Source organism: Schistocerca cancellata, chromosome 9 (assembly GCF_023864275.1).
Source record: "Schistocerca cancellata isolate TAMUIC-IGC-003103 chromosome 9, iqSchCanc2.1, whole genome shotgun sequence".
In the NCBI taxonomy this organism is placed as follows: domain Eukaryota; kingdom Metazoa; phylum Arthropoda; class Insecta; order Orthoptera; family Acrididae; genus Schistocerca; species Schistocerca cancellata.
The window spans coordinates 411,070,269-411,086,173 of record NC_064634.1 but is presented as its reverse complement, the minus strand read 5'-3'; the positions used below and the strand labels follow the sequence as shown (position 1 = coordinate 411,086,173).

Sequence of the window (15,905 nt, the reverse complement as noted above, 5' to 3'; positions counted from 1 at the left end):
AATGTAATAATCAATACCTCGCAATTTGGTAGATTTGGTAGCTCTGCAGGATACAATCAGCAACAAATGGCTTCTGCTGGATATAGCATCCCTGTAAAACCTTGTGGACCCTGTTCCTCGCCGAAACTGAAGCCATTATCGAGGCTAGAGACAGCGTGACACGGTATTAGCGTCACGTCTCCATGTTTTGTTCTCTATGTTTATTTAGACGTTTGGTGCAATGTCATATTAATATAGGTTTGACACAACAGAGGAAAAATATACACTTATAGGGAAAAATCGCAGCACCAAGATGGAGTAATGCGATACAAACGAAAGTTTGTAAGCGTGTTTCTACATCTGAATGATGTTGTCTACTCAAATTTCAAGGCAGATGCGTAAGAGTGGCCCTAGTAGCGCTACTGTGAGGATGGAAATCAGGTTTGCTTTAAACGCATGCTGTAGCGTTCGTGAGCGTTAGTTACCTTAGGGACTGGACGTGGTGAATTGATGTTAGTGAAGATTATCTTTAGGGCAACAAAGATGCCATTATCAACACCTCACTGAGTTTGAACGAGGTCGTGTAATAGGGCTACGAGAAGCTGAATGTTCCTTCTGCGGTACTGCAGAAAGATTTGGCAAGAATGTAGCCACTGTACATGATTGGTGGCAGCGGTGGTCACGGGAATGTACGGTCGCAAGAAGAAAGCAGCGCCCGGACTGACCTATCTACAACGAGCACCCGCAGCGACAAAGGTATCGATGCACGATACCTCGCACTAACATAGCCTCACCTTGCATGCACTGTAGCATCTAGGAAGCAGCTACTGCTCTTACTACCCGTCCTACTGTCGCAGAGGTTCTCTTCTCTTGGCGCTTGCCTTGGCACTTTTTTCCCTCTGCCCTTAAAAACGCTACCCTTCGATCGCTTTCGTCCAATTTCTGTCTCCTGATGGACCATGTCAATGAGTAATCCTGCCCAGACGCATGAACAACATCACAGCCCGCATCCTGTGACTCCTGATTCGAAAACTAATATGTTATACGGAATGGAACTTTTGATCTGGTCACAACGTGGACGTGGAGGGACCCCATCCAATTAAAAAAAAAAAGACGGCCACTGTGTTCGGCGTATGGCTTTGGCGCATTGCACTGTATCTGGAGCAGCAATGTCAACAGCAGCTGGCACCACAATGACACAACGAACTGTTACAAATCGGTTACTCCAAGGTCAACTTCGAGCCGGGCCCCCCCGTAGCGTGCATTCCATTGACCCCAAATCTCCGGCATTTGCGACTCATTGGAAGGCAGGTTAGAGGTATGTTGTGTTTTCTGATAAAAGTTGGTTCTGCTTCGATGCCAGAGATGGCCATATGTTGATCACAAAGATGCCAGTTGAGGGCCTCAAACCAGCTTGTATGCATGCAAGACATACTGGACCTACATCTGGAATTATGGCCTGGGGTGCGATTTCGTATGACAGCGATAGCACTCTCGTGGTGGTGGTGGTGGTGGTTGTTAGGATGTTTAAGGGGGACTAAACAGCTAAGGTCATCAGTCCCCCATTCCAAAAACAGGCGAGACATTAAGGCGCGGAGCAGATAAAACCCCTAGGGGAAGGATACTCCTCACCAGGCCCTAAAAGAACACAAATGCGGTAACGAATACGACAGACACGAAGAGGACAGATGAACACCAGACAGAAAGAAACAGAAGAAAAGAAGATGGCCGGAGACTGGTTGACTGACCACGACAACAAAAAAGGGAAAGAGTCAGCCAACCGACTACACACTAAAAGCTGCAACCAAATATGAGAGACTCGAGGACAAGACACACACAAAGGGAAAGGTGCAGGACCACTCTAAATGGAACCATAAAAAGGACTAGCACGGATAAAATGTAAAACACTGTCAGCCATGGAGGCATCGTTGCATAAAATCAAAGGCAAGGTGCCCGGGAGATTAAAAGACTGCCGAAGGGTGCGCAGTCGGGGACACTCCAATAAAACGTGGGCGACCGTCAGCCGGGACCCACACCGACACAGGGGGGGATCCTCCTGACGTAAAAGATGGCCGTGCGTCAGGTATGTATGGCTGATGCGGAGCCGACACAGGATGACAGAGTCCCTGCGAGAAGACCGCAGGGAGGAGCGCCACACATCGGTCGTCTCCTTGACAGCCCGCAGTTTATTCTGGGCTGTCATGCCATGCCACTCAACAGACCACACCCCAAGCACCTTACGGCGCAACACCAGCTGCAGGTCGCGAGCTGTGAGGCCGATCTCCAAAGCTGGGGCGTCGATCGCCCCTTTGGCCAGCCTGTCAACACGTTCGTTCCCCGGGATGTCAACGTGACCTGGCGTCCAAACCAAGACCACCGAACGACCAGAGCGGGCAATGACGGAAACAGACTCCTGAATAGAGGACACCAGAGGAGAAGAGGGATAGCAGCGGTCGATGGCCTGAAGGCTGCTCAGGGAGTCACTGCAGATGACGATGGACCTACCTGAGCAGAAACGCATATGCTCAAGAGCGCGCAAGATGGCCACCAGCTCTGCAGTAAAAATACTGCAGCCAGCTGGCAAGGAGCGTTGCTCAACATGGGCAGCGTGAGCAAAAGCGTAGGCAGTGCGACCATCAACCAGGGAACCATCAGTGTAGACAGGCTCACAGCCCGGAAATGATTCGAGGAGCGCAAGAAAACGGCGACGGAGGGCCACAGGCGGAACCGAGTCCTTAGCTCCCTGTGCCAAATCGGACGGACGGCCGGGACAAACACCAGGGAGGCGTAGGTGTACGGACCCGGAAGGGAGGCAGAAGAGGGAACGACCCCAGTTCTGACAGCAGGGACTGGACACGGACAGCTACGGAAAGCCCAGACCTAGGTCGCCGTTCGGGCAGATGGAGGACCATGGCAGGGAAAAGCAGGCGACGATTGGGATGGTCTGGCGAGCAATGCACGTGGACAGCATAGTCGGCGAGCAGTCGATGGCGGCGAATCCGCAGCGGGGGAACTCCGGCCTCCACCAGTAGACTATCTACGGGGCTGGTACGAAAAGTGCCAGTTGCAAGCCGAACCCCACAGTGGTGTATGGGGTCTAACAACTTCAACACTGAGGGTGATGCAGACCCATAGGCCAGGCACCCATAATCAAGCCGGGACTGCACAAGGGCTCTGTACAGTCGCAGCAGTGTGCAGCGATCTGCACCCCAAGATGTGTGGCTAAGGCAGCGGAGGGCGTTGAGGTGCCGCCAGCACTCTCGTGGGTATCCCACACACGCTGAATGGAAACATGTACGTCACTCTGGTTGTGGCGCCACCTGTTGTGCCGCTATTCATGAGTAGCATTCCAGTGGGAGTTTCCCAGTTGGATAAAGCTCGTCCACATACCGTTGTTGTAATCCAACATACAGAGTGTCTACCTGTTGCCTCGTTGTGCTTAATCATCAGATCTTCTCCAGTCGATTACATATGGGACGTCATCGAATTACAACTCTAGTGCCACCCACAATCAGCATTAACCGTCCCTGTATTGACCGACCAAGTGCAACAGGTAGTGAAATGACATCTGGCGTTTGTACAACACAATACGTGCACTTAGCGTGCTTGTACGCAACATTTTGGCGATTACACCGGTATTTACTATACCAGCATTTCACATTTTCACCGGCTTATCTCGCACTTCCATTGACTTGTGATATTACAGTGTTGAAATCTTTGGGGGGGGGGCGGTATTCCCGAAATTTCATTATTCTACATTAATTGTTTTTTGATGTCGCGATTTCTTTTCTAGCAGCGTATATTGCTACCGTTATACCAGTCTTATGTTTACGTTGTCGTCGCCTGCAGCTGCGCAAATGTATCAGTAGTTTAATTATGATCAGTGATGATGAGTAAGCAAGCTATTGTACTTGCAATAACATCAGCTGCCCTCATGTGTCAGCCTGTATGGGGAAATGTAGCTCATGAACTGCACCCAGCTCTCCCTAGTCCCAAGCTGTTGCAATGCACGATGCATCGGCATGTGCAGCGTCGCTGCCGAGCAATGTGTGTACAAAGGGGGATAGGCAGGAGCACGCATCTATGCATATCGTGCTGTTGATGTAGCTATACATTACACAACGTGTGCATTATGTAACAAATACCCTGGATGTATGGATTAAACATATCGAAAATTGTACACTACTGGCCATTAAAATTGCTACATCAAGAAGAAATGCAGATGATAAACGGGTATTCATTGGACAAATATATTATACTAGAACTGACATGTGATTACATTTTCCCGCAATTTAATGCACAGATCCTGAGAAATGAGTACCCAGAACAACCACCTCTGGCCGTAATAACGGCCTTGATACACCTAGGCATTGAATCAAATAGAGCTTGGATGGTGTGTACAGGTACAGCTGCCGATGCAGGTTCAACACGATACCACAGTTCATCGAGAGTAGTGAGAGTATTGTGACGAGCCAGTTGCTCGGCCACCACTGACCAGACGTTTTCAATTGGTGAGAGATCTGGAGAATGTACTGGCCAGGGCAGAAGTCGAACATTTTCTGTATCCAGAAAGGCCCGTACAGGACCTGCAACATGCGGTAGTGCATTATCCTGCTGAAATGTAGGGTTTCACAGGGATCGAATGAAGGGTAGAGCCACGGGTCGTAACACATCTGAAATATAACGTCCACTGTTCAAAGTGCCGTCAATGCGAACAAGAGGTGACCGAGATGTGTAACCCCATACCATCACGGCGGTTGATAAGCCAGTATAGCGATGACGCATACACGCTTCCAATGTGCGTTCACCGCGATGTCACCAAACACGGATGCGACCATCATGATGCTGTAAATAGAACCTGGATTCATCCAAAAAAATGACGTTTTGCCATTCGTGCTCCCAGGTTCGTCGTTGAGTACACCATCGCAGGCGCTCCTGTCTGTGATGCAGCGTCAAGGGTAACCGCAGCCATGGTCTCCGAGCTGATAGTTCATGCTGCTGCCAACGTCGTCGAACTGTTCGAGCAGATGGTTGTTGTCTTGGAAACGTTGACTCAGGGATCGAGACGTGGCTGCACGATCCATTACAGCCATGCGGAGTAGATGCCTGTCATCTCGACTGCTAAAGATACGAGGCCGTTGGGGTCCACCACGGCGTTCCGTATTACCCTTCTGAACCCACCGATTCCATATTTTGCTAACAGTCATTGGATCTCGATCAGCGCGAGCAGCAGAGTCGCAATACGATAAACCGCAATCGCGATATGCTACAATCCGACCTTTATCAAAGTCGGAAACGTGATGGTATGCATTTGTCCTCCTTACACGAGGCATCACAACAACGTTTCACCAGGCAACGCCGGTCAACTGCTGTTTGTGTATGAGCAATCGGTTGGAAACTTTCCTCATGTCAGCATGTTGTAGGTGTTGCCACCAGCGCCAACCTTGTGTGAATGCTCTGAAAAGTTGATGATTTGCATATCACAGCATCTTCTTCCTGTCGGTTAAATTTCGCGTCTGTAGCACGTCATCTCCGTGGTGTAGCAATTTTAATGGCCAGTAGTGTATAAGCAATGTATTCAGTACTTTTAATTGCACCACATAGCACATATCAACCACTACAAGTTTTTTCACATACATTGTAGAATTTAAAAGTCAAAGAGTAAATTGCTTTGCAAAGAGTAAATATTTCCGTAATTCCCTTAATATTCTTCAAATCAATAAGTATACAGACTTTCTAAAGTAGTTTAAGTTCTTCCTTATGGTTGAAGCTATCTTCATACCAAATTTCATCGAAATCTGTTTGGGGAGTAAATTACGAAGAAGTAACAGTTGCTTTCGCATTTATAATATTACTATGGATAAAACTTCCATTTACGACACTTTTTTTCCTTGATCCGATTTTTATGAAATAAAGCCTATAGGGGCCCTAAGCTATGCCCAAATTACATGTGGAAACCCCATGAAAAATATTAGCATGTTCAAACAGACTATCAGTCAATTAGGACGGTTTTAAACAGAACAAATCATGACATCTTTTTTTTTTTCGCTATCCGATTTTGATGAAATAAAGCCTACACCTTGTCGCAGGTTATGCTCAAGTTGCAGGTGGAACAATCATAGGTATGACTAGCCATCTTGTATATTAACAAACCGCTTCAGCTGTATTTAGTCCTTTATTGCATCACTACCGGTTTCGTTGCACTAAAGGCGCATCTTCAGGTGAACATCTGTATAAAAATACATCCAGAAGGAATAACAACACTGAGATATACACTGGTATGGTAAATTACTTTAGGATTTTTTAAAAATTTAAATACTATTAAAAACTTTTACATGAGAATATTAAAATGTTACTACTCACATTACTAAAATATTAGAGCTGAAAAACTCCTAACTTTGTAGCCAACATTCGTCGTCCGTCAGAACAAAACACCGCTAAAAGGCGGTATGTCATAGAATAAAACATCCGGATTCCATTGTGGTGGATGGGTCCTAAACAAATCACATCATAGTGATCCAATGGTAAGGTGCAAATAAATGAAAGACTATTAAGACCTAATTTTGGGCCAGAGTGAAAAACCAAACCCGTCAAGTATAAGCCGTTGCGTAACGAGCAAGGTCAACGCTCACACAGAGTATCTCCCATGTGATTGATGCAATGGCTTTGTATTTGATTCTTTGTTTTTGATAGGAATAAGGGAAAGGAAATACTTTATTTTATTTCTCTAACAATGTGTAAGGTCATCGACGAGTTTAATTTTTTACAATTGTCAGCACCATTAACCCAGACTGACACAGATTCCGAGTCATTGATTTTACGGTGATTACTGGTCCTGATAACGAAAGGCATTTAGAGAAAGCAGGAACAGAAAACTAGTGTATACCTCAGGATTGTTATTCAAAAATGGTTCAAATGGCTCTGAGGACTATGGGACTTAACATCTGAGGTCTACTTAAACCTAACTAACCTAAGGACATCACACACACCCATGCCAGAGGCAGGATTCGAACCTGCGACGGTAAGCGGTCGCGCGGTTCCAGACTGAAGCGCCTAGAACAGCTCGGCCACAGAGGCCGGCGATTGTTATTCCTTCGGGATTTATTGTTATAGAGACGTTCACCTGACGATGTGGCTTCTGGTGCCACGAAACTGGTAGTGATGCAATAAACGACTAAATACAGCTGAAGCGGTTTATTAATACCCAAGATGATATGGCCAAGTTTCCTCTGAAAACACGATGAAAATTCGACTAATAGCTTTGGAGAAGATTTTCAAACGCAGAGACACGACAGCTCAACAGATTTATTATTATTGTACAGCCACAGATATCGGCATTGTGCTTCTGACCCATGTTAACTTGGGGGGAAGTAATGCCATTCTTATCCAAGGCTACTGTAAATGATTCATTCATTTTCAGAATCTTATATTTTCAAAGTATTAAGCCGTGTCCTTATCCAGAGTTGTACAAATTCTCCTTCTAACCTGCCTGGCCCTATCTCTGCCGCCTGGCCCTATCTCCGCCGCAACCAGGTCGACCTGCAGTACATGTGAATGAAGCCCAGTGGTTAAAGTAGGGCAAGTTGGGTTTCCGCAAGCCTGGCAAGCTGCTGCATCTAACAACAAGTTGCGCTATCAAACCAAGGTGACTAGTCATGTACATCTTTGCAAAGGTAGTTTCACTGCAGCCTGTATCATAAAGGTGGGACCAGCAAAAAGAACAAACCAAAGTTAAAGGGGATTGAGGATAAATTAAGATTTAGGAATATATACTAGTCACGATACAGAGCGCAAATCCAGTAGGGGAAAAGTTTTCATGTGTTTATGAGGAAGCTTCAAATAAATCGGTAGGTGCCTCGCAGTGCAAATTGTGTAAAAGGTTAATAAACATTCATTCGCAAACCTCGAGTACTTACAACATGTCTGTAAACTTGACTAGCAGTTTCCTCGTTCCATAAATATTCTGAAAGAGAACAAAGACTTAGTGGCTGACAAGTGTGTGGAAATGTATGCTATAGGTTTCAGGCCATTAAGCAGTATAGAGGCTTTCTAAATTTAGGGCAAACATTGATTGAAATTGAGAAGCACATTTTGGTGCGATACAATTTATTGCGAAGAAAGCTTAGTATGAATGAAAAGCTTCTTCTTTCAGTCACTTATTTTTTAGCTGAACATATTATGAAAAACGAACTTCGTGTTTGCTGAACTGCATTTGGTGAATTCATAATGAATTATTTTGGCCACTTAGAATTAATTCAGCGAACCTGCAATACACACCCTGGAAAAGTGGTTCAGATTGGTGTAAGTAAAATAGTATTTGGCTGAAACACACGAAGGTTAAAGAAACTAGACTTTCATAAACTTATTTAAATTGACATTGCAATGTAACGGCCGTGTTCAGCTTTTTAGATGTAAGGTTATCGATCTTCAGAGATGGTTCTGCTTACTACACAAAACATGTATTAGAGGTGACGATGTTTCGAATTGAGAATAGTCAGTACTATTCGAAAAAAGATGAAGGTGCAGAGAAAACCGTTCGTATCTAAAGTAATTCAGTCCGACAAATGCTAAAAAGGAAAAAAAAGATAAATAAAATCCACTATTTTCTGGCCTACAATGTGGTAAAACGAATATATATTATATTTAGCCTCGTCTTGTAACACTTCCCATCAACTTCTGAACATTACTGATATTACTACAATGCAAGGAAACAACCTACACTGCTACATAACGCAGCACAGCGTGAGGACGAACAGACAAGCAAGATTCTGTTAGACTGGTTGGGTTGGTCACAGTTCGTCTTGGATGGAAATAAATCAACCTTCCCGTTCTGCTGATGTACCTGGCTCTCGGGCAGGCATGGACAAGCTGAAAGCGGAATACGAGGGCTATTAGGAAAGTAGGAACGACAGGTCGTGAAATGGAAACCACAGCGAAAATCAAAACTGTTTTATTTGCAACAGTTAGCTACAACTTCCAGGGTGCTTTCCGCCAATTCTCTACACCACCCTGCAGCTTGTTGTCTGTGCCAAAATGTTGTCTTCAGAGCCAATGGTTCATGTGAGCAGAGATGAGACTCAGAGGGAGACAATTACGGGCTGTATTGTGGGTAATCAAACATTTCCAATTGAAAACGATGCAGGAGCATCTTCATTGCCCCTGCAGAATGTGGCTGAGAATTGTCTTGAAGAAGAAAACGCACGACAGTTATGTAATGGCTGCATAGTTTCAGGCAAAATTTCTCCCCCAGCTTTCGTACTTGGCGGAAGACACTATTGTTCTAGATATCCTTATGTGCTACCTGTGTGCTCAGAACTAAAAAGAACGACGTAACGCGATCGACGGGCATACTAGAGACACTGCCCAACACACCTGTGCAAAACTTCATCGGATTTTCACTGTGGTTTCCGTTTCGCGACCAATCGTTCCTTACTTTCCGAATAACCCTCGTGTGTACATCTCTGTCCACATCGGCCGTCGCGTGCTGCGTAAAACCAAGGAAAGATGTTCAGCGCACTGCGACACATCCGGCATGGGTGCCAAACTATGTGTCAGTACATCAAAGAAAATGGTTAGTTCGTGCGCACTCTGTTTCTGCGGCAGTTCAGGTTTTCCATTTTTATTGACCGCGCGTGTGCACACTCGAACATTGCTGCGCACCTACGACCGCCCTGCTGCATTCTGCGCAGTTCTTCCCTCGTCTGCTCTGAGCTGCAATGCTCTGGACCGCGCGTTTGTCTGCAGCGTAGAGCGGAGTGACGCATGTGGTGTGAATGCGATTTTACGTGAGCAAATATGATTGATGCGTGAATAGAACCATAAATTACCGAGTTTGCATTGTGTTAGGAGTACAGTGCCTCGACAAAATGGCGACAATGCAAGAAGAGTATTTTTGAGGTTTGGAATATGCTAGATGTTTATCTGTTACAACAGTGCACCGCACATTCGGAATGAATTATGAAAACAGATTACTGTGCGTTGGCATCGACAATTTAGGGACACTGGTTATCTTTGTAAACAGAAGAGTATCAGTCGACAAGTGTGACAAGTGTGTCGAGATGGAGATGGTATTTTTCAACGCAGTCAAAAAAAAAAAATAAATAAATAAACCACGAACGTGGAATACTGCAGCAAACTGTGTGAGAGATTTTGCGGCGACGGTTACATTTCACACCATTCTATCTACAGCTCGTGCAACAATTAAAACCAAAAGACTATGGTCAGGGCCTTCAATTTTGCATCACAGTGCAGGAAGAAATTGAAGATGAACATTTCGTCTCCAGACTAATATTCAGCAAAGAAGCAAACTTCCATTTATCTGGCAAGGTTACTCGCCATAATGTTAGAGTGTGAGGCCTTGAACATCCTCATGAAATTGTGGCGCATGAACGAGATTCGCACAAGGTTGATGTTTTCTGTGCAGTGTCACAGTGGAAGCTGCACGGGCTGTTTCTCTTCTGTGAGAAGACTGTGACAAGTATGTCTTTTCTTGATATGTTGCAATTGTCCTTGTTTCCACAACTGACTGCTAAGTCAGACAATTTGATCTTCCAACAATACATGGCATTGGAACAGCGATGTTCGTCACTACCTAAACGACGAACTTCCGCATCGCTGGATTGGACGTAGTGATGAATATGATGCGGATCTGTTTCCTTGGCCTTCCAGGTCACCTAACCCAAAGGCTTGTAATTTTCTCCTTCGTCGGCACCTTAAGGAGCGTTTTTACGTACCTCCACTACCTAGAATACTGAAACAACTCAAAGATCTCATCAATACTGCTGTGATGACCATAGGCAGTATGTTAGTACATAACGTATGGAGCGAACGAGACTACCGCTTGGACGTGTGTCGTGTGACCAGAGGCGCACTTGAACATTTGTAGAGTGTAAACTGCAAACTTGGTGAGTTTACAGTTCTATTCCTGCATCAGTCCTGTTTCTACATGTACTACTTTCGAAAATACAGATCTTTGAAAACTAATCAATGATGTATAGTAGCTCTGTATCACGAATTGAATTACTATGCTTATGGAAAGGAAGGAAAGTAGATTAGGGTTTAGTGTCACATCGACTGTCTGCTAATTGGAAGTGGAACATAAATTCGGATTGTGGAAGGATAGGATGTTAGTATGTGGCGATACTGGTCAAAAATATGCTGAAAGTAGTATGGCTATAGGAGTTTTGCCTCACTTTGACCTACTGTCCATCAGGTTGGCTATACGCCAGGGGCAACCCGAATTAACCCATGATTTATTTCAGTAGAGTCAATAAACAATCTGTGTGTATTTTGAAGAGTAATATTTAGATATGGAAATATTTAATTTGAGCATCCATTTTGCCTGGCAAGTGTGGTAGAATATTCTAACTCTTGTTGTTTCCGGTGTTCCTTAACCTTTAAGTTTTATAGACAGTGTCATCTTACTATCTATGTTATTTTTTAATCTTATAGAACAGTTAAGTTACTAAATTACTGTCATTTGTGTTTTGTGCTCGAAATCTTACGTATTCTGAGATTTATTTTTATACTGTTGCAAAGACCGAATTTTAGTTCACAAACAGTAATAAGTAATTCACTTCTGTGTTATGATATGCAACATAAATGAGATATTGAATTTTGATCTGAATCTTTCTCCATTTTCTTTGACCATATGTCATTCATATCTGTTTCATCATTGTATTTGATCATGTTTACATCTTGTGTTTGGAGCATTATGAACTTAAATTTGCATGTCACGAAAATATGCAGTTTAAGTCATATACCGCAATAAAAATATCGCCGAAACGTCTATGTCCTCCCTAAAATTATGTATTTTTACATAATTTATTTTGGAGCATTGCGAATAAACAATGATGTTATTCAGAGACTGATTATGGAAATAGACATTGTGAATGTTTTACAGCACCTTGGCACTATAGTTCCAACTGGTAAATTCTGCAGGCTCCTTTGAAAGTTTTTGTTTGTATGTAATCTCAAGCAGAACTAAACTGAAGGTAATAAAAGGCAAAATTAGCCAGTCATTATCACTCAATATATTTTTCCAGTATTGAACTTGATGCATTATTTCCCCCTCCCCTTTAGAATATTAGTTGGTGAGGTAGTGCATTACCAAAGACCTTGTAAAAAGGTCAGAACCATGAGTAACATAACCTCATATCGAAATAGCAGCACCCTTCATGTATTTTCACGGATATTTTAGTTGTATAAACACTGCTACGCTGTACGAATATACACTCGCCAGTACAATGGAGGATTCTTTAGTTTGCTTTGGGGGAGCACCTAGTGGATACTATAACATGAAAAATATTAGTTCACTTTATCACAGTGTAGGTACTGTGTACAATCCTTTTCCACAGGAATTTCATGAGTATTTATTATTTTCTCTGAACATAAGCATATCACTTGATACAGATGAAATACAAGTCTCTCACTCATAGTACACTGAAAAATAATTTCACTTAGCGTTAAGCCTAAAACACTGATCACACAGCTTGCCCACTAAAGACGATGTTATCATCTACTTAATGATCACAAGCTGGACAGGTTGGTCCTGTGCTCAGCCATAAATAAACGAACTGTTGTGGTGGATAGCGAAACATCTGTGGGCTTGACTATGCCGGTGTCGCCCATTTGTCGATGCAGCTTGCAACAACTTTCGTTTCTTGTGGTGACACTGGGAGGTACCAACTTTGCTTTGGCATCTGCCTCTTCGAACATCACAGATAATATTGTAACACTTGACATTAACATTATGTGTGTTTTCAAAAAATTATGTGTGTGTTTCTCACATATTTTTTGACGATCTGTGGAAGTAACGTCGACATAAACATTGTCTTGCAGATTAAACATATATATGTTCGCAGATATTTTGAACAGTAAATTAATATTGCGACACTTGACAAGCGTTACACAACAATTTAGATGTGGAAATTAAATTGAGGGTCCATTCTGGCTTATTACAAGTGTAGCCCTAAAAACTGAATGTTAGCTCCCAGGTTAGGATTTTTTTTTAGCCACATGTGTTTTGTAACAATTTAGCATTGGGGCACTAAATCTGAGAGTCCACATTCATATTTTAGGCAACAATTTTGACATATGTGTGTGTATGTATGTTGCTGACGTATTTTAGGTATGAAAATACTGCAGTTTACATTCTTTACATATTTTTGATGCTGTTTGTGCTAATGTGAGTTGATAGGTACAATGTTTGACATAAATATTTCTGTTGTATTTTTGGTTAATAATAAAGGATGTTTGACTACTTTTGAACATGGCGGCTACATTCTAATTGACTTGTTTCATTTTAATAGCCAATAAATTAACGCACTGTAATTGTATGTTTCATGGTAAAACACTGCACTATGATTCTAGAAGAGGGGTGTAGTTTACCTACTTCTTGGCTTGTAACGTCATGGAAAAGGATGTGGTTCTTGACATGAGACATAAAGAGGCAATTTTTGTGCACTTGATAGATAATGGGAGGAGGTGTGGCTTCTGATGCCAAATGTTTTGCCGCTGGTATTTATCCAACCCTATGAGCAAAGGTCGAAGTAAACCAAAACCCTCATAGCTACAATACTGATACATAGTGTTTGTTTTTGTTGTTGTTGTTGTTGTTGTTGCAGGCATCAACCTGAAGATTGATTTCAAGCAGTGCTGCATGCTAAACTACATATGCAAGTCTTTTCATATCTGCATAATTGCTGCAACCTAAATTCTTTTGAACTTGCTTCATGTATCGAGGCCTAGGTCTCCCTACCCACTTATACCCTCCCCCATACTTTCCCCATTACTAAATTAACGAACCATACCTTGGTGCCTCAGAGTGTGTCCTGTGGGTTAATCCTTTCTTTTAGCCAAGTTGTGACACTGACTCTTTCTTCCACAATTAGATTCAGTACCCTTTCATCCTAAACTACAATCATCAATAATTACTGTAACTGTGGTCAGTATCTTAATGAGATCCACGTTTTAACAATAGCCTAGCTTCACACTAATCTCCTTGCCTTTATGTTGCTTCAGCGTTGACTCCATGTGATGACAAAATTCATTTCTAGGTTATTGTCTTTAGTTCGTTCAGGAAGCCACCAACATTTCAAGTGCTTCGATATCAGCCAATCGCCAACTCGAAAAGCCAAACAAATACTTCTCCCATTCTATTGCAGATGGCAGACGAGGGTTACGTCTTGACTGCCTCTGCAAACAGTGTTACTTCTCTGCTACTTTCAAGATTGCTCGCCTCAATAGCTGAGTGGTCAGCGCGACGGAATGCCATGCAAAGGGGACTGGGTTCGATTTTTGGCTGGATCGGAGATTTTCTCCACTCTGGGACTGGATGTTGTGAACAGGCGACCGGTGTATCCGATGGGAGGCCCTCGCCACACGACATTTCATTTCATTTTCAAGACTGACCTGTGAGGCGAAGCGATTTATGACTATAAATGGTGAAATCCAGTGTTATGATAGGTTCTCAGAGACGTATGTGAGACACAAAATTGACGAGCATAGAAATCGTCGTATAGTCTGTTGAAATTTTACGCATTTGCTATGGAAAAATGTGACCATTGGAAGTGTTCAGGGGTTTTTTTGGAGAGAAACGTCCAAATGTTAAGATGGAAAGAAGGGAGCGTGTTTAGTGGAAATGACTCATCAACAACTTGGTCATTAAAAATGGAGCATAATCTTTAATTGGGGAAGGTTTCATGTTCTTCTCAACAGAAAGAATGAAGAATTTTCCCCCCAAGCAATATCGGGAAACAATGTAGAAAGTAAATCTGATTATCAAGACAGGGGACAGACCTCCATCCAGTGCACGATGTTAGCAGTGCACTAGCACACAAAGTGCCAATGTTAAAGAGGCGACAGTATGGGTCAGTCCAAAGAAAACCTGTTTCACGAACATATACACAAGTCTTAACAATATGAAATGGTACTAAAACTCACTACATTGCCTACGTCAGCCAGTTGAATGTGTATGTCTCTTGAAGAGAGATGGACACTCTGATTGTCTGAAGAAACAGGGTATTGGATCTCAACGCTGTGACTTGTCTGAGTTAAGAAGTTGGAAACAGTGTACTAACACAATTTTAATTAATTGTTTAAAGCTGTGGGCACTTATACAAGCAATGGATGCTAATGGAGGCGTGATTTACAGTGTTGCTGTAAGTGGCCACGTTCACTTCAGACATAGTTTGTCTGGAGAATAATTTCATGATCTCAGTCTCTGGCATGTGCTATGGAATACCATACCATATAACAATAGCTTGGAGGCTCACACAATTGCTAATGGTTCGCTTATATTTGATATCGTACACTGTGGCAAAATTATGTGTTACTTACTCGTAATCAATGCATGAATCAAAGTCGTACGACAGCTGCTGGTGCAGAGGGCAGCACTTGGGTATTTTCACCAGCGAACATCTGGCGACCGGAACTACCAAGGATGCCAACAGTAACACGGCAGCTCCATATTGTGGCCTGCTCTTCAGTCTCGCTACTCCATGGAGTTTTTGATGGGCTCCCATTTCTGGAAAAAATGTGAAGAAGTTTTCTGAATTTACAAAATGTCGAAAGAGCCACTGATGGTTCAAATGGCTCTGAGCACTATGGGACTCAACTGCTGAGGTCATTAGTCCCCTAGAACTTAGAACTAGTTAAACCTAACTAATCTAAGGACATCACAAACATCCATGCCCGAGGCAGGATTCGAACCTGCGACCGTAGCGGCCTTGCGGTTCCAGACTGCAGCGCCTTTAACCGCACGGCCACTTCGGCCGGCGAGCCACTGATCACAAATGTCTTACATACAATAATTGGCACAGATAATCAATATATATGTATTATTATGCTGTCAACAATATAACTGCAAACAATATACATATGTTTGCAGATGTCTTGGAAAGAGGATTAACACTGTAACACTTGAC

The 15,905-nt window shown here is 43.2% G+C and overlaps 1 protein-coding gene across 1 annotated transcript in view; it reads right to left on the bottom strand.

The window, feature by feature from the left end:
* LOC126101457 (probable G-protein coupled receptor Mth-like 4) overlaps positions 1-15,905 on the bottom strand; it is a 317,300-nt gene that overhangs the window by 183,284 nt on the left and 118,111 nt on the right. The window contains exon 2 of the mRNA XM_049912110.1: positions 15,319-15,505. Coding sequence (XP_049768067.1) covers positions 15,319-15,503 — 185 coding nt within the window. The 5' untranslated portion in view covers positions 15,504-15,505. The remainder of the gene's footprint in view (positions 1-15,318; positions 15,506-15,905) is intronic.